Here is a 19502-nt window from a genome sequence, read left to right as displayed (position 1 = left end):
GAAGGTCTTCATGTTATATAGTTTGAATACCATGTCAAAAATATATTATTCATCATTGTAAAAGAACATATTCCACACTCTTTTGAAGCACCTTACGACTGAAGCAGGCAATAGATGGGGCCTGAACATCCATCTGATAAAACAAACCTGTGAACGGCAAACCAGGTGGCATTCTTGCAAATTTGAGCAAAGGTGCCTGATGCTGAAATGCCCATGAAGCACCACCTGATCTAGTGGAGTGTGCTTTGACAGGGAACGTTGGAACATGCATAACAGATGAGCTGTCTAATTCGCCTGAAGACCGTGGAATATGAAGCAGATTGCCCCCTACGAGGACATTCAGGAATGACAAAAAAGTCAGTTTATCTCAGCTACAGCATCCATTAGACAATGTGTACCACATCCAGACACTGGAGAGAAATTTCCCTGGGATGTCACGGAGCAGGATACAGAGACTGGGGCACAATGATCTAGTTAAGGTGGATGTAAGAAACCACATTAGCAAGAAAAGAGGCCTTGGGCCACAAAACAAGCTAGTCTCTGTGAAGCAGATGGTTCTTTACAGGTTAAGGCTGCTCAGACACTTTGCTCGCCCAGGTGATGGCAAACTTATGCGTATGAGCAGACTGGGTTATCTCCAACAAGTGCAAAGGGCAGTTTGTGGTGAATTGATAGAACCAAAGTTAAAATCCCATGGAGTCACTGGGGAGCACACAAGAGGAACAATGTGAGAAACACACTGTACAAAGGCTTTAGCTAAGGAGTGAAGAGAGGCCTGCGAGAAATGAAAGGAGCTTTTCCTATTTTGGTTTATCTATTTTTTTGGTAGAGGGTTTTCCCTTGTCTTGTCTTTTGTTGGGGTAGGAGAGTGCTGACGACATCCTTGATGACATTATCCAGAGATTCACCAAAATGGTGTTCCCCCTCAAATGCCATTCACAGAAAGCATTTCTTGCATTGTCGTTCAGCAGACAAACACCTTAGCCATAGGATCCTCCACATGTGTACCGAAAGGAGACTCATTCTAGTTATCAGGAGAATGATATCCGCTACCCTGTCCACACAGTAAGGAAGGACCACATGTATGAGCTCCAACTGTTGGAGGACTGAGTGCTAGTCAGGATAACCATGGATCTCGAAGCATATATTTGGACCAGTACAAATAGAAAAAGGTTATACCCAGAGTCCAGACCCTGATTTGATTCAACCTATACCTGGGCAAAATTCACAAGGGTAATATTTACCAAAAAGCCATCAAAACAATCCTCTACTGTTAACAACTATAGAGCAAAAAGTGATGTCATCGAGAGATCAGACCAAAAAGAACAGTGTAGTGAGGGTCGAATAGCTTAATACGGTACAAAAATACAAATTTTATTAATGCAATTAAAATGTGGGTCAAAGTACACACCCACTGGCCACCACCAGAACACCGCCTATTTAAAAAAATACATCAATCAACATACACTCATTCCACAAAACCATACACACATGGACGAGCTGATCAGCATAGATATTTTACCGGTGAAGCTCAAAGTGATTGAGCAAACAGCGCTGAAAAAATGTAACTCAGATACAGTCTTGCCAGAATTGGCTGGGAGGTGATACACTGAGTATAATCACACATGGGAGAATAGTTCAGCCATACTGTGTGTAAATCCAAGATAAAAAGGTACTCACAGGTGCCGTGTTATTCCTAGCCGATTTTAACTCAAGAAGTCAGAGCGCTCCACCTCACAGCCAATTCTGGCAAGACTATCTGTTCATACCAAGCTGATACCCGACGAGGTTACCTGTATCCCATGTACCTGCATTATATCCATAGCCGCGAAACAATTATTTACAAGTTCACTTCATCCTCTTCTGGGATCAAAAGACTTTCATACGCGGTGGATAGGTCTAATCACGAAAGTAGCCATCCCTCAGTCTATTGATACAATATATCCCATATAGAGTTACATTTTTTCAGCGCTGTTTGCTCAATCAATTTGAGCTTCACCGGTAAAATATCTATGCTGATCAGCTCGTCCATGTGTGTATGGTTTTGTGGAATGAGTGTACGTTGATGTATTTTTTTAAATAGACGGTGTTCTGGTGGTGGCCAGTGGGTGTGTATTTTGACCCACATTTTAATATATTTGGACCAGACACAGGTCTCAAATAAAGCCGTAGAAAATGGCTACTAGTTTCTTGTCCACAGGATCTTTAAACACTGGCATGTCTTTCACAGGAGCAGTCAAAGTCTTAAGACAGGAAATGGCTGGATCCACCACAGGGGCAGCCCACTTCTTCCGAAAACCCATCCGCAATAGGATATCACTAGGAAACCTACTTGGGAAGGAGGAGTAACTTTTTTTTTTTTTTTTTTTAATGGGCTAGGCCAATCACTGTACAAGGTCAGGCTGTAACACTTAATGCACTGGAAAGGTCTTAGTTAGCTAGGGACTCTAAGAGAAACTAGGCTGGTGACCTTAGGTGTGTCTGATGCAGGTTGCTGCAGATCAAGGCATGTGTGAACTGTGTCAATATGGACAGAAATGGTGTCCCTGATTCTTGGAGTAATTGCAGCAGATTGAAACTCCTCATGAACCATGTCATCAAAAACAGACAAGGACTTCATCATGCTTAGCCAAGTGTTCAAGGGCAGCTGTAGGTATTGGGATGTCAGATTGACACTGGAGGAGAGGGTGTGGCTGCCCATTTGTATCCATTGCATTCCGATTCAGCTAACATGACTGAAATCTTCCCCATAAATTCATACATTGTGGCAGAAAATTATATTACTAACCTGGGAGAATGCAACTTCAGAAGGGGTTAAAGAAAGCTCTGAAGAGTGCTGAGACTCATGACAATTATCAGGGCAATCCATGCCAGGAACTAAGGAAGGCACTATGCAAGTCACACCAGAATGGTTAGTAGATCATCAACTGGGAAGGACCTTGAGACCAGTGACGTTGCCTGTTTTGAGCCACCATACTGCTATAAGTGAGGAATTCTCCCAAAGGACACACGCAGTTGGCTGCAGCAGCAGAAAGGGCAACACCATCTTTGACCGTCACTGGAGGCAGCAGGGAGGCCAAAAGAAGTCTGTAGATCTTAGAAATGGTGCAGCAGATGGTGGGAAAATAGGAGGTGTTTAATGGTACATGCATGTTCAGTAAAATGGAATGTACATGGGCAGGGAGCCCGCATACTGGCACCAGTCACTTCACATTTGACGTTTAAGGTGATCCCCAGCAAATGCAAAACCCCCCCACTGAAAGGGTGAATCACTTGCTGCAGGGGTCGTCTAAAGGGGGCCCTGGACCTGTAAAGCACCTTAAAGTCATTTGTTTTAGTAATTACATATATCAACTGCTAGCAAGCAAAAAAGTAACCAAATAGGTAAATACTTACTTGCGTCTCCGCCGCTTGCTTGCTCCCGGCTGAAGATCTGAAGCTTCTCGAGCGGCGGTGCAGGATGATGGGGCGGGCACATGCGCAGTAGAGATCTTTGACAGGGAGAAGAGGAGAGACACAGTGGAGGTGAATGCACGCAGCGTGAGCGTGCACGGCAGACACTATCAGTCAGTGCTGGATCAGAGACCAGCACCAGCGCTAGAGGGACTCCTAAAAACTACTGGAAAGATGATGATCGGAACAAGAGGCATCATTTAAGGCAAGTCCGCATTGGGGGGGAAATTGTGACTTTAAATGTCACTTTACCACCCACATTACACTGAGGGTGCCTGAGAGAGGGCCTCTTGCACAGCCCAGTGTGCAAGGACACATTACAGGCTAGCCCAGTTTCTTCTTCATAGAGGGGTCCAGGTGTTGCCTTCAAGACTATGTTGAGGATCAGCCAATCCAGAAGCTGCAAAACGAACCAAAAGGGATAAGAAAGGGTTTGCTTCCTTTAGAGCAGGGAGAAGTCCGTTATCCTAGGACACTAGTAAAAAACATATGTCTTCCCTCAGAATAACTGCCTGGGCAGCAAGGTCCTTTAAAAATCTACACAGCGGGGGCGTGGCCGGTATGCGAGACTGAACGGACGTGCTTAGCTGCAGCTCCTCTCATCCGTTCAGCCATCCTGATCTCCAGCGGTGCCATCGGTGGTTCTTTACTCACCTGCTCCTGGTAGATCGGCGAGGTCCAGGGCGAGCGGTGAGCCTCCGGGCCCTTCTCCTGTCACACGTGCGGGCGCCATCTTGGCTGCACGCTCTCTCTCCCTCATCAGCGCCAGCACAACGGCCGCAGGCCTCGGGACAGGCAAGACAGAGCAGCCCCTCTCCTCCTAATAGCAGAGCCCCCGGGTGCCACGGACGCCATCCTGGCCGCCATAGAGGCCAGTAAGACCACCCTAATTGCCAGGATGGACACTAGGTCTACCGAGTGTGGCCTAATCCAGCAGGATTTGGATAAAATCCGGGGACTGGTGACTGAAGTGGAGACCCGGGAGGGGACTCTGGAAGATGTTACGGGTGAACATTCCCAATCCATTCAGAGCCTACAGCAGGCGGTGACGCAGCTGACTGCAAGGTCAGAGGATGCGGAAAATCATTTGAGGCGCAACAACGTGAGGGTTTTGGGCCTACCTGAGGGGGCTGAAGGCTCGGATCCTACATCCTTTGCGGAGGCCTTTTTTAAGGAGCTCCTGGATTTACAAATCGGTATCTCTGGTCTATGTGGTGGAGCGTGCGCATCGTGTTCCCCTAGGCCTAAGGCCCCCGGGCTCACACCCCAGACCCTTCCTGGTTCGTCTCCTTAACTTCAGGAGAGATTTCATAGAGATTTGATCCTGACGACTGCTCGGAAGAGAGAGTCGGAACTCCTCTTTAGGAATGCCACCATTATGCTGTTCCCCGACTTCTCACCGGATTTACAGAGAAAACGTCGCTCCTTCACAGATGTCCGTCGCCGGCTTCGGGACAAGGGACTGAAAGTTTGCCAAATCCACGAAATTCTTTGAGGACCCAGCTGCGGCCGCAGACTGGCTGGATACAGTGCCATGATATCAGAGTCTGAAATATCCTTTTACTACTGGGCTGTTGTCACCATCTGTTTTGGCCCCACGCACCGCCGGGTGCTCCAGAACCCTTTTCTGTTACTACCCCTAAGGCCGCAAGGACCACCGGGACATATGGCTGAGGATGTACTTACTCCTGTAGGGAGCTGCAGGTGCAGTAATGTATTTCCTCAGTTAACTGCTTTTTGCACTGTTCGGGACTCCCTTACTTCTGAGTATTGAGTGATACTCTAACCAGTTTTTCCAAGTTGTGTTATGTGGGATAGCAGGGTGTTTGATGGGAAGTTACACTTTATACGCCATAGCCTCGATTGGGACTTTCCCTGGACCTGGATGCTTTCGGATGTACACGACATTCTGCATGACTCTCAGCGGTACTTGAATTTCCCACACTTTGATGGCAGCTGATATGCAGATAATATCCTGGAATGTCAGTGGACTGAACTCTAGATTTAAAAGGGCCTTGGTCCTTAGGTTTCTTCAATCTCATAACCCCCAGGTTGTTTTTTTGCTGGAAACCCACCTGTTGGGAAGGTTTTGGCCTTGCAGAGGAGGTGGATAGGGAGATCGTTTCATGCCACCTACTACTCCTATGCAAGAGGGGTGTCTATATTACTGCACAAGAATTTTCCATGTGTGATTAACCATGTGATAACTGACCCCTGAAGGTAGATATGTGATAATATTGCTGGAACACCAGTCGCAGTCCTTTGCATTGGTGAATGTATATATTCCACTCCCCTTCCGGGGAACGGTGCTGTATGCCATTTTAGAGAAACTAGCCACACACTCCCCTTCCCGGATACTGGTGGCGGGGGAATTCAATAACGTACTAAATTATTCCTGTCACAGCCTGACCGATAGTTTTTGGAGGGTGCCTTCACGAAGCGAGAGGTGTTGGGGGCTATAGGTTCCTTCCCTAACAAGTCCGCAGGCCCAGATGGGTTTCCGGCGGAATGGTACAAACTATACGCTGAAGATATAGTGTCCAGACTAATGAGCTTGTACGAGGCCTGTTGGAATGCGGAGGTCCTCCCCAAATCCATGTATGAAGCTCTAGTTCTACTGGCCAAACCAAATAAAGACCCGCTTCTATGCTCATCCTATAGACCAATTTCGCTTCTTAATATGGATCTTAAGATTCTTACAAAAATTCTTGCCACTAGGCTGTCCAGGGTTATTGCCAGTGTTGTCGCCCCGGACCAAACCAGATTTATTCCCCAAAAGTAGGGATGCACCGATACCGATACTAGTATCGGTGCCGATACCGAGTATTTGGGTGAGTACTCGTACTCGCCCAAATGCTCCGATACCTAGCACGAGTACTTCCTGTATCAGGAAGCCGGGCTGCGCATCATTACACGCTGCCCGGCTTCCTGATTGGCCGGGAAAAGGCTCCATGCTCTCTCATCGTCACTTGTGATGAGAGAGCATGGAGCCGATTTCCCGGCCAATCAGGAAGCCGGGTAGCGTGTAATGACGCTCTGCCTGGCTTCCCGATTGGTCAGGAAGCTAGCAAATCCGGAAGCCGGGCGCCGTGTAATGACGCAGCGCCGGCATTCTGATTGGCCGGAAAGGCGGCGTCATGCTCCCTCGTCATCTCATGAATCATAATATTAAGAAACTGACCTTAAATCATTAGTTTGTATTGCTTTAGAAAAAAATGTGACCTGTCCCTTTAAGAAAAAGTATCGGTAATTGGTATTGGCGAGTACTTGATCAAAAGTATCGGTACTCGGTCGTAAAAAAGCGGTATCGGTGCATCCCTACCCAAAAGTCTACGGACATTAATCTTAGAAGGTTGTACACCCACACCCAAATTATACATGATAACCCGGGTGCCAGAGCAATTGTCTCCCTGGACCTCGAGGCCTTCGACTCAGTAGATTGGAGGTATTTGCAAGCGGTTCTGTAAAATTGGGATTTGGCCCTGTATTCTTTAAGTGGGTAGCGGTGTTGTATAGCCAGCCTAGAGCCGCCATGAAGATGGGGGGGGGGGGATCTTGTCCTCAAGTTTTCCGATCCTTAGGGGCACGAGGCAGGGATGCCCGTTATCCCCCGGACTGTTTGCCTTGGCGATAGAACCCATTGCATCTGCCATCAGACAATCCGCGGGGATCCGGGGTCTTAGAGTGGGCAGTTTGGAGGAAAAAGTGGCTTTATATGCCGATGATATGCTTTTGTTTCTGGCTGACATGCATCAATCTCTGATAGAGTCACTTGGTATTTTGCGGAGATTCGCTTCCTGCTCGGGACTGTCTGTTAATTGGTCTAAATCGCAATACCTCTCGTCTGCTACCCAGTTGCAACAGGTTGCCAGGATTAAATATTTGGGTCTGACTGTATCCACCTCTGTGTCAGAATTCGTGGCGCTTAATGTCTCCCCTGTGATAGCCCAGTTTAAGGCCCGGCTCTCGTTCTGGAAAAATCTGCCCGACTCAGATTGGCCGTGTTAACCTGGTTAAAATGAAATTGCTACATCTGCTCCTGTATACCTAGCGTAACTCCCCGGTGTGGATACCGAAGCGGATTTTTAGAACGTTTTATGCTTTGGCGTCTGAGTTCCTTTGGAATGGGAAGGCACATAGGATCAAGTTGTCAATCGTTCAACTTTCGTGGAGGGAGGGGGGGGTTGGCAGCCCCTAACTTCTACTACTATTTTCTGGCAGGTCAACTAACGGTTGCTCCCAGATGGCTCACGGTACGGGACTCCAATCCCGCGGTCACCTTGGAGGCTGCCTTGGTGGGATCATATGAAGCCCTGGGTCATCTGGTATATAGGGGTAGACACTCTCCACATCGTCAGACACCCTCCATGAGAGCGGTGATGACGGCTTGGACTGCAGTGGAGGGCCGGGTGGTGGAGCCTAGGATGTCTCTCTCCCCACACACACCATTGTGGAGAAACCCTCGTCTTAGTCAGTTTTTGACAATTCAGGACCCAGTGGTGTGGACCTCTAAGAAAATCCTTACAATAAGCGATGTTGTACAAGGGGCAGAGTTGCGCTCATTTGAGGAACTCAGTGTGACGAACTAAGAGCGCAGAGAGAGAATACACAGAGGCAAATTACACGGAACCCGGCGTGTGGGGTGTTTATTGGGGAAGTCAGGTATACAAATCAAGGTACAAAAGGTTAGGTCCTGGGGGGGTTGCAGGCCACGGGGAGGGTCAGACCGGAAGGTAGGCAACGGGCCAAGGAAGGAATAAGTCCAGAGTCACAATGCTAGTAGTCCAGGGGTCAGAGGTGCAGCAAGGGGTAATCCAACAGGTAACAAGGCACCGTGTCAGTACATCCAGTACGGGTAGAACAACAGAACCCAGCAGTCCTCACAGCAGCAGGGGAGCAGAGCAGGGAGGGTTAAGTCCGTATCCCTTTGAATCCACAGACAGAGACCGGCCTCAGCGCAGCCTCTAGTCCACCAGTCAGCGAGGAAGAGAGCATGCAGCCTTCCCACCAACACTTACAAGGGTCCCGGGAGGAGCCGGCATGTGAGGGGAGGGAAGGGGGAGTACACAGGCTGTTGCTGAGCAACTACCCCCCTCCCCCCCCCCCATGTGTCCTTTGTTCTGGAGAGGCTACAATGTAGAGAAACAGCAGACATGTCCTGGCTTGTCTCTGTGCCACTTTCTCCACACTCCGGTCCACTTACTCACTGACAAAAAGCCACTTTTTCAGGTACCTCCAGTTAAGTCATGCCTTCCGTACGCAGTTGCCTGGGGGCGGGCTGACCCTCTCCATCTCAAGGATAGAGTCCTTGCTACGCACTGAGGGGCTCGATAAATCCTTATCAGTCATATACAAGACACTGTCACTCAAGGGGAGGGAGGCCTTGGAAGGCTGTCACAGAGCCTGGAGAATGGACTGCCCTGACTGGGTCCAAGGGGACGAGGAGGAGATCTGTGACAGCTCTATGACGACCCTGATATCCACAAGAGACAGGTTAATCCAATACAAAATAGTCCACAGGGCATACTACACGCCGGCCAGGCTAGCCAGGATGTGGGCCTCGGCCACTGCTACATGCTGGCGGTGTCCACATGAACCGGCAGATCTTACCCATGTTCTATGGAGTTGCCCGGTGATTCAGTATTATTGGCAAGGTGTGACGGAACTAGTGAAAAATATAAATAATACCTCTACCTGTTATTCTATGCAAGAAAACTCCTAGTCCTCAATTGGAGGAAGGCGGAATCTCCAACCCTGGGCGCATGGAAGGTTTTGGTCAACACCTCACTGCCATTACACAAGGCGGCGTATGCCTGCAGGGGGTGCCCTCAGAAATTTGAGACGGTATGGTCAGGGTGACTTGAATCCAATACTTCGCTAGTGAAGTGATCACCTACTATGGGGATGGCTGGCCAGTGGGGTGTTACCTGTGACGGTCCCACCTACACTTCCTACATTCCACGGGACAACCCTGAGGGGGAGGGAAGGCAGTACAGAGTTCACCCTAAATCTGTTTTCAGCACGGTTCCAGGCGCATGGGATGGAAAATTGACTAATTATTGCACATGGGCTCTTTAAATGTTTGCTACTCATTATGCTGGGACTTGAAGGGGGATGGGGGTGCATTGGGGGATATCTAAGGGGAGGGGGAGACTGGTTGGGGCTATTGTTTATGTTGGAATGGGCATATGTAATGCCGTAATGTATTGATAATGTGTTGGTGTCATGTTGTACACTAAAATATGCAAAATGAATTTAATAATAAACAGATTTATTACAATGGTATACTTTGTCATGTAAGGTGTTAGAATAACGTAAAACATACCTTTTATGAGACGACCATATGCCAGGCGGACATCTCTTCATACTGAACATATAGACAGCAGCTTCAGCAGTTGAAAACAGACGGCAGAAGCACAGGAAGGAACATACCACCACAGCTGATGCAGCTCTTCCATCCTTCAATGTAAGCGTATGTTTATTACAAATGAACAATTATTTCTTTACAGCAGTATGAACAAATATGGTTCATAACATTTTTTTTTAAAAAGGAGCGTCGACCATCAATTGTGGTAAAATTAGGTACCTCGGCTTATATTCGGGACGGCTTATACTCAAGTATATACGGTAATGTGCATTTATTATTTTTTTGCATTGCAGCTAGTAAAGAATTGCAACCACGATCAGTGAATCATGGGTGAAATCCTCTGGAACAGTTTGCAGGAGCCAGTCGTCCATGTCCTTACCAAGGTACAGACATTCAGTCAAAGGAATGGAAGGAAATGTCAGCGTGACTTTAACAATGTACTGCTCAAGTCCCATCCCTCCCTCACTTTAGTGCCCGAAAGCTCGGCATTATGTGTAGGAGATAGCATGCTGCAAGGTAAGATTTTTTTCCATACTTTGCAGCACCCTCCACACAACCTTTTATTGATAATTACACACCCAGTGCGCTGTGCAAATTACCATTTTCCCCGGAGTGCAGCTTTAAATCCTTGCAATGTATATAATTTCCCTTCATCAAATACATATTGTTTCATTTCAAAGAAGGGTTGTAAACTGAAGTTATTAACGATCAGCAACAAATAAAGAAAAGCACACATGAAACAAACTTATGCAAGAAAGCTGTGCATTAGGAAATGTACTTACAAGGCAGTGTACAATGCAAACATTCTTTTGATCCTGTTTCAGCCATAAATGCATATTTTTACAGATGCTGTAAAGATTCATGAGGTTTGGAGCACGTCTTCCAGGCCAACCACATTCAGACACCTGTGTAGAGAGCACAGTTCTTTATATTACAATCTGAACGTCTGCCAGTGCTTCCTGTGAATTCAAATCTGAGTGATAAAGCCTGAAAAAGCAACCCACAGCACATGACAATTCAGAGAGAACTATCCATTTACGGCCTCAGAACAGTGCCAGCAGGAATAAATAAATGAAGCAGAAAATCATATAAGCCTCTGCTCAATCTCATCCCCTATAGCGTATGGCCTTGCAAACCTGACAGGTCTCTAGCGCACACACACCACTAAGTAGTAACTACACTCTTGTAGAGAGATTTTTTACCTTTGCTGTGTACTTGCCCATTGCAATATACAGGGTGTGCATAATGATTCGGCAAGTGAGTATTTTGACTAAATCACCAATTTTATGCATATTGTCCAACTCCAAGCTGTTTGAAGGCTTATTGGATTTAAGCATATCAGGAGATCTCGTCTGTAATTCACATACCTTATAAGAGGGGGTTTTCATTACACACATCCTAGCAAGATGCTTCTACCAGATGATTGACTAAACCAGAAGCAATTGCCGTTCCTTTTTTAATGTGAATATATTGAGAAATTAAAGGCTATTATTTATGCCTGATCGTGCTTTACAACAATACATAATTACACTATTAGATGTTGCACCGCAAACTGAAAGAAACTGATAAGTCTGCCACATATTGGCAGATATTGACTTTGCTGAGAGGCGTTATTGATCTGCCTTTCTTGGTATTTGTTTTGATTGCATGCCAGCTTATTGCATCTCTAGGCACTCCAGTGGTAGGATATCCCAACCAGAATCCAGCCCTGCCTTACAGCTACAGTCATCACAGAACCAAGTAATGAAAGAATGCCTCCCTGGTGTATTTGCAGTAATGTTGATAAAAAAATAAATATTTGGGACAGTTTTCTCTAGGTCAGGGTGAGTCCACTGCACAAGCCGGACACACGCCCGCAGAGCACGCCGCCGCGACTTACAAGGGTTCAGAAACAGGTAAGGGGGACCTGTTTTAATGTTTCCCGTTTAAAAAAAAAAAAAAGTGGCACACTGTAGAACACCAGCAGCTATAGAGGAAACACCAAATCCCAGCAATAATACATTAAACAGCCTGTATAATGTATTATTGCTGGGATTTGTTGTTCCTCTATAGCTGGTGGTATTCTCCATTCCGCTGTATAATGTATTATTGCTGGGATTTGTAGTTCCTCTATAACTGGTCAGTGGTAATCTGCATTGCGCAGTATAATCATTGTACAGCTGAATGGAGAATACCACCAGGTATAGAGGACTACAAATCCCAACAATAATACATTATATACAATGCAGAATACCAGCAGTTACAGAGGACTACAAATCCCAGCAATAGTACATTATAGCATATTTTGAGAAAGAAAGACGCAAATTAACTGCTAAGATTTGAGAAGAATCAAATGTGAAGCTACCAGAAAACCCATTATTCTCCAGTGCTGTCATATGCCAGAACTGCAACCTAACAGGAGTGCCCAGAAGTGCAAGGTGTTCAGTGCTCAGAGACACTGCCAAAGTAAGAAAGGCTGAAAACCGACTACCACTGAACAAGACACAAGTTGAAACGCCAAGACAGGGCCAAGAAATATCTTGACAGTTTTCTCAAAGGTTGAGATGAGTCACTCTTGACAGACCAGATGGATGGACCTGTGGCTGGATCAGTAATGGGGATGCCAGCAAGGTGGAGGCGGGGTACTGGTATGGGCTGGTATTATTAAAGATGAGCTAGTTGGACCTTTTCGGGTTGAAGATTAACTCAAAATCAACTCCCAAACCTACTGCCAGTTTTTAGAAGAGACTTTCTTCAAGCAGTGGTACAGGAAAAAGTCTGCATCTTTCAAGAAGACCATGATATTTATGCAGGACAATGCTCCATCACATGCATCTCCAAGTACTCCAGTGCATGACTAACCAGTAAAGGCCTTAAAAGATGAAATGACATAGCCCCCTTCCTCATCTGACCTAAACCCTATTGAGAACTTGTGGACCCTTCTTAAAAACGAGAGATTTACAGTGAAGGAAAACAGTACACCTCTCTGAACAGTGTCTGGGAGGCTGTGGTTGGTGCTGCACAAAAAGTTGATCATCAACAGATGAAGAAACTGACAGACTCCATGGATGGATGCTGATGACTTATTGAAAAGGGAGGCTACATTGGTCACAGATTTTGTTTTTGAAAATGCCAGAAATGTTTATTTGTAAGTTGTTTATTTTCATCTGTTAAAGTAAGAACGATAAACAAGTGAGATGGGAACATTTTCATTTTCCATTTAGTTGCATAATAGTTGGGAACACTAATAGTTGCCCAATAATTGTGCACACAGATATTCTCGTAAGACAGCCAAAACCTCACTTTTACTTTCTTAAATATTCAGGTTTGAGGTTTCCGCCACAGATCTTCCCACACTGTTTGCATTACTTTCACTGGCATTCAGGGTTAGTACTATATTCTGATTACACACTGTTCTGTCGAAGCAACTCCAGTGTCATACTCTTCCCAATCCTCCTCTGAGCACACTGCCTGCCGTCTTCTCCTCTGCATTCTTCTCTGGCATACACAGCCCACTGTCATACCTTTCAGCATTCCTTTTCTGCACATTTATTTTACCCTCTGCACTCGTCTTCTGCTGATACTGCCTGCATAAATAATTGTTTCTTAATAAAAATACCATAACCCTCCACGTATCATTTTGAAATGTAGTCAAGTCCTGCTCGAGGACTGCTGACTGAGATCTTAATCAGATAAACATAACATTTTGCACTGTACCTGCATTACGTTGCACTATACTGGAATAGGAGTAATTTTATATTGCATTTCCAGTTTTGCAGCCAAAATGGGATAACACCTCCTTAACCACTTGCTGACCGGGGTGTTTACACCACCTTCCTGGCCAGGCCATTTTTCAGTACTCAGCGCTGCAGTACTTTGACTGACATTTATTCCGTCATGCAACACTGTACTGAAAAATAGATTTTATACAATTTTTTTGGGACATATAGAGCTTTCTTTTGGTGGTATTTAATCACCACTGGGGTTTTAGTTGTCTCTATAACAAACAGAGTACCGAAAATAAAATAAAAAATACATTGTTGGAAACATTTATCTTTACCCACTTTTTTGGTAAAATCTAAAATGTGTGGGTAAATGTTATCTATTTTGTGATCAATTTTTTTTTTACACTCAACTTTATCACATAGGGGGCTAAGAAACCCCTATGTGATATCAAATTACAGTGGCAGGTCCACTTTATGGAGACATCACGGGTCTCTAAGACCCATAATGTCTCCTAGGGACCCCCAAAGAAGCTGATGAAGCAGAGATTTGCTTCACAAGCTTCTCTCCAGCTTCTGTAGCCGGAGAGTAACAGCTGAATGCGGAAGTGATTTAGTAAATATCATTTCCTGCATTCAGAGAATGGGGAGGAGAGAGGAGGGAGTTGTGTACTGATCTCCCTCCGTTCACAGAGCCACACTGCCGTTCCCGGATCGGACGCCCGGGAACGCGGCTGCGAGGAGAGGTAAGGAGGGAGCACAGAGAGGTGTATCGTACAGGCGCCGGACCGCTTGTATGTAAACAGCCATCGCTGGCTGTTTCATATTCTGGCAGTTTCCCTCCCGTGCATGAGAGACTTTTAAAGACGCCCACGCGCTGCCAGAAGACTCCCGTCTGGCCGTTTCTGAACGGTTGGCGGACGGGAGGTGGTTAATAATTTATTAAAATGTTCCTATTCACATAGCAGAATTTATGTTTACCATAATTAATCCTGTCTCTACTGTGCTGGCAGATCTCATTAGCAGTTGTGCAGGCCTGTCTGTCCTAAAAAGGGATTAAATATCGTTAAGGCGGGATTGCATGTTGTATTTGAATGCACTTAAAGTCCCTATTTTTGTCGCTTACCTTTCCATGGCCATTTAATTTAAGAAATAGAATCTTGCCTGATCTATGCATAAACCTGCTCCAAAGAAGCAGCTAAAATGGTAAGAAATATTGATTTTGTGGGCATGTACACAAGAGAAAAATGGTACTTTCAACTTTGTGTATATTCACTGTGAATGGGTGGCCCTGCAACCACCATCTGGCTCGACTAAAGTGGATTTAAAATTTATCAAACCCTCTATTGTCAGTTTTTCACTACTAGGTGATTTTTTTTTTTTTTTTTTTTTTAAATAAAGTTTAAATTTCGAATTTTTTCATCAATAATAAAACAAAAATCAGACAGTCAGCCCTAATGTAAGAGAAAAATCAAAAGGAAAAAAAAGGAGTCAACAACCCCTAAAAATTATAAATCAAGGAACAAACAAGGCATGAGGTATATGTTAGGTGAGCTTGTTAAGAAAAGCAAAATGAACACAAAAGGGGAAATATCCACAAATAAATTAAATCAATTTCAAACCAAAACAACTGTACTCTATGTGGGGAGATATCCCACCACATAAATAATGCAGCAAAAGAAAGACTGGGATTTGGGAGTAGTAAGACTCTAGGAGTAAGCATAACCGCTAACCACAACAGTGTGATCTCACAGAGGGTAGCTCAACTTATTATTTTTTTTTTTTAAATGCAATGTTTTTCTTTTAAGAAGAATGACCCTTGGTGTCCATTTTAGCATTAACAGTGTTAAGAGCTCAGTTGTTCTTACTCGATTATGGAACCTGGCAGGTCTGTACTTCCTTAAACTTAAGTTATAAACTGCATAACTCCCAGGATGCTTAGCATCCAGATATAAGCGCACATCTTCAATGTTATTCTTGATGGCAGATTCTACACCTTCTGCAGGAAAGGACATCACTAGGATTTAAACAAAGCAATAAAATCACTATGAAGTACATTAAAAACAAAAAAAAAACATTTTAAGCAGAACGTTTTCATTTAAAAATGTGCTATAAGATGTACCCATTGCAAAAAGAAATGTTATTTATGCATTTCTAAAAATAGATCAACTCAGATCACAGCTATGTCCCTTAAAGTGGACCTGAACTTAAAATGTGAAAATCTGCTATGCTTGAAGAACATTTAGACCAGTGGTTCTCAACCTGTGCAACCTCAGGACCCAGATTTGTCCTTGGTCATTAAGTCGCACCTCAGCCTGGGGTGCGGTGTGGGCTGTTGTGCTGTGACGAAGCTCCATCCATATGTGCAATGCTTGTTCAGCTCTCTTGCGTGCCCTGCAGAGGTGGCGGGAGCAAGAATGTGACGTCACTCTGGTCCAGGCACCTCTACAGGACACATGAGGGAGCTCTAAGCAATGCAGTATGGATGGAGCTCCCTTATGGCCATACCCCCAGCCCACCCCACCTCAAGCTGTCACTCTGCATTGGGCAGCATATTTTGAAAGGCTACTCGGGGAGCGAGAACTGACAGCGCTGGGCTAGAGGGAGGCTGATGAGCCTCTCGCCTTGCACAGTGGAAGGCATGTGGCGACCCAGTGAACATGGGGTTATGGCCCACTTTTGGGTCACGACCCACCCGTTGAGAACCACGGATTTAGACAATATTAATTGTGTGTAAGCAATACCCTGAAAGTGTATAGTCAAAATGTATCTTATAGAATAGCAGTGCATCTCCTGGTATGCGAGGGTGCGTAGACACTTCTGTGCCTACACCCGCATAGCTGTATATTTGCAGTGTGAGATACAAGTCACTATTGCCTGTGATTGCTAGTCTTACCAGATTTAGTCCCCATTCACACATAGGCGTATCGGGAACTTTTGGCAAATGCTCATGGTTAGTTAGTAATAGGGAAAGATCAGCTGTTGGGGGACAAACAGGCAATACCAAAATGTCAGTGGGAAGCAGTCTTGAGAAAGGTGGGTTGCATTCCACCAAATCATCGTCTATTTAAAAACGTTTTTCACATTATTACTTCTGGTGCCCAGTTCTCAGAGTGCCTGCATCCTGTGCTAAATGTTTCACGCAAGTAAGCAACTAAAGCACTTACAATGCAACTACACTGAATCAAGCAGCTGATTTTTCTGTTTTGATTTATAACCACCAGTGAAATAAATGATTTCTATTAGTGTGCTTAGAACTCCTCACATGTGTGCAAGTTATACCATTTAGCCGGCTTAGCCCAATTAATCCAGCATCACCAAGCCTTTACTTTTTTCATTGAAATATTGTTTTTATTAGTTTCTTTACATTTTTATAAATATAATAATACCAACTAAAGAACATACCAGCAATTCTGGAAGTGATGTAAGACAAATCTAAATCTCCTTTTGCATAGCTGAAAGATAGAGAACAATAAAAAAAATAACTGGATTGTAACCCTATTACATAAAAAGAAAAAGAAGTGACTTTAGTTTATTTTTAAACCTTTTGAATCCTGAGGTAATCAAAACGGTGATCAAAACCCTTGTCACCAGACCAAATGTTGTAGTTTTAATATGTAGCAGTTTATTAAAAAAAACAAAAAGCAAAAAGCAAATACCCCGTTTCCCCGAAAATAAGACCTAGTACTATTTTTGGGAATTTCGAAAATATAAGACCTACCCCGAAAATAAGACCTAGTTGTGACCATTCCCAGGGCCAGTGGTGGCATAAGGGGGAACTTGAAGAGCCACGGGAGAGGCAGGAGAGGATAAGCGGTGCCAACGCAGTCAGCACTAGAGGAAGCGAGGCAGCACCGGAGGGAGCAGAGCTGCATAAGCCGATGTCACAGGCGGAGTGATACCAAATGCACTCCGTCTGTGAGGAATCGATAGTAAAAGTGCGCTTCACACATTCTGGCCAGCAATTGGTTAGTAAATTGCTCTTGGAAAGGTACGGCACTCCTGATTGCCCTGATCACCATATTTTTGTACATGAATACATGAAGACTTTTCTATATGAATAAGTGTGGATTGTTGTACATAAAAAAAAAAATAAGACTTACCCCGAAAATAAGACCTAGAGTGTTCTTTTGAGCCCAAAAAAAATATAAGACCGTGTCTTATTTTCGGGGAAACACGGAATTGATTTGCATACCAAAATAATTTTTACACTTTTTGTTAAGCACACATGGGGCCTTCAGTTAATAGACATTTCCTAAACTCATTTACCCTAGGTGATCATGAATACCTCCATACAGTGGCGGAACTACCGCCGGTGCAGCCGGTGCGTGAGCACCGGGGCCTCAGTCTGCGCATAGATGGTGGGACTTGCCAGCCGCCAGATCGGTATCCAGCGGTCGGCAGGCCCTCAGTTTCTCGGCTGGGAGTGTCGGATCATCAGTTCATCTGACACTCCCGGCGTAGAGATGGGGGGCCCGCCAGATACTGATCCGGTGCTATCCAGCAAGTCCACCCATCAATGCACAGGGACTGTGCTGGGCCCCCCCAGGCCGAGGCCTCGCACTTCCGGTGACACAGGATATCCCTGTCCCATTGTGATTGGAAAATGGGAAGGGGTGGCTGCAGAGATTTGATTTAAGAAGGGGGGGCCATGGAGATGTGATTGGAGAAGGGGGACTGAGGACATGTGATTGGAAAAGGGGGTCTTTAGATATGCGATTGGAGAAGGAGGGGCGGCTGCAGAGATGGGAAAGGGACCATGATTTGAGAGGGCTGGGGAAAGGTGATGGGAGGTGCAGGAAATATGTGATGGAAGGGGTGCTGGGAGAGTCCAGGGAGCATATGAAGATAGTGGAAAGAACAGAGGGCATGAGAGAGATGTGGGAGAAAACAGGCATATCTCCTAAACCTACAGGGGTCATTTATAGGTTTAAGAGATAGGTGTCTTCAATCTATAGAAAATAAAATGAACCTATCTAGAGGCAGAACCAGCTGTACCCAGTCCTTCCCCTGTCACGGCTCTGTGCCGTGACAAGATCGAGAAGTGATCGAACGCCGGTATGTGTTCGCTCACTTCCCGATATACTGAGCCCACCTGTGACAGTTTCATTGTCACAGGTCGGCTAGAACTATGAGGATGAGTGAAAAGCACTCACCTCATAGTTCTCCTTTAAGGAAATCTCCAGAGTTGTTCTGACTTCTTAAACCTGTACTATAAATAATGGGGTATACGAGTGTGTGCATGCATGAGTAAATGACTTTGCATTTTTGTATGTATGTATGCATGCAGGGGTGTGGACATTTTGGAAAAAACTACTTGTCCAAGGACTAAAGCGGGGGCCGAATCTACTTGTCCTTCATGACAATCTACTTGTCCTGATACAAAAAAAATAAATTTTAACCAAAACCGTATTTAGCAGTGCTAAGAAGCGCTTCTCATTGGTCAGTGCCCTCAGGTGACCGCGTTGACCAACGAGTCCTTGCAATATGCGAGTGAAATTCAGAATACATAGAACAGGCACATATAGTACACCCGTACTGGTGGAGGGGGAAAGGACCGTTCGCCGAAAGGTAAGTATAGTGGGAGGGAGATTTGTGTGGGTAATTCCGTTTTCCCAAATTACTTGGGATAGTGAATTTACCCTCTAGGGTTGGTGCAGACCTGCGGATTCCCGGGACGTGCGATCGTGTGCGGTTGCATCCACATGTATGGGGTTACATCTGGGTGGCAATCGCTGAAAAAAAGGTAGATGTACCTATTTTCACAACATGCACCGTGCAGTGTTTTCGACCGTGATCGTGTGGGATCGCCCGGGCGTTATTGCTGCAGGAAAATGCGCAATCTGCCTGGCACGACTGGGGTGCCATTAGAAAATAATGGCACTGACAGCACGATCGGCGGTGGTGTGCGATTCCGTGACCACCCAGCCATTCGCTCGGTCTCATGCACGATGAACGGCCAGTCACAGATTGCACACCAC

The 19502-nt window shown here is 45.3% G+C and overlaps 1 protein-coding gene and 1 long non-coding RNA gene across 2 annotated transcripts in view; one reads left to right on the top strand and one right to left on the bottom strand.

Annotated features, from left to right (window-relative positions):
* GAK (cyclin G associated kinase) overlaps nt 1-19502 on the bottom strand; it is a 94800-nt gene that overhangs the window by 27764 nt on the left and 47534 nt on the right. Inside the window, 4 exon segments of the mRNA XM_018569818.1 lie at nt 9779-9912; nt 10603-10725; nt 15390-15538; nt 16927-16976. Of these exon segments, the coding sequence (XP_018425320.1) occupies nt 9779-9912; nt 10603-10725; nt 15390-15538; nt 16927-16976 (456 nt within the window).
* LOC108798103 overlaps nt 12208-19502 on the top strand; it is a 20659-nt gene continuing 13364 nt past the window's right edge. Inside the window, exons 1-2 of the long non-coding RNA XR_001941931.1 lie at nt 12208-12345; nt 16714-16724. This is a non-coding gene — a long non-coding RNA (uncharacterized LOC108798103). The remainder of the gene's footprint in view (nt 12346-16713; nt 16725-19502) is intronic.

Source organism: Nanorana parkeri, unplaced genomic scaffold, assembly GCF_000935625.1.
Source record: "Nanorana parkeri isolate BGI_ZX_2015 unplaced genomic scaffold, ASM93562v1 scaffold1403, whole genome shotgun sequence".
Lineage (NCBI taxonomy): Eukaryota > Metazoa > Chordata > Amphibia > Anura > Dicroglossidae > Nanorana > Nanorana parkeri.
The sequence above is the reverse complement of the archived record's forward strand: the minus strand, read 5'-3'. Positions and strand labels throughout refer to the sequence as shown.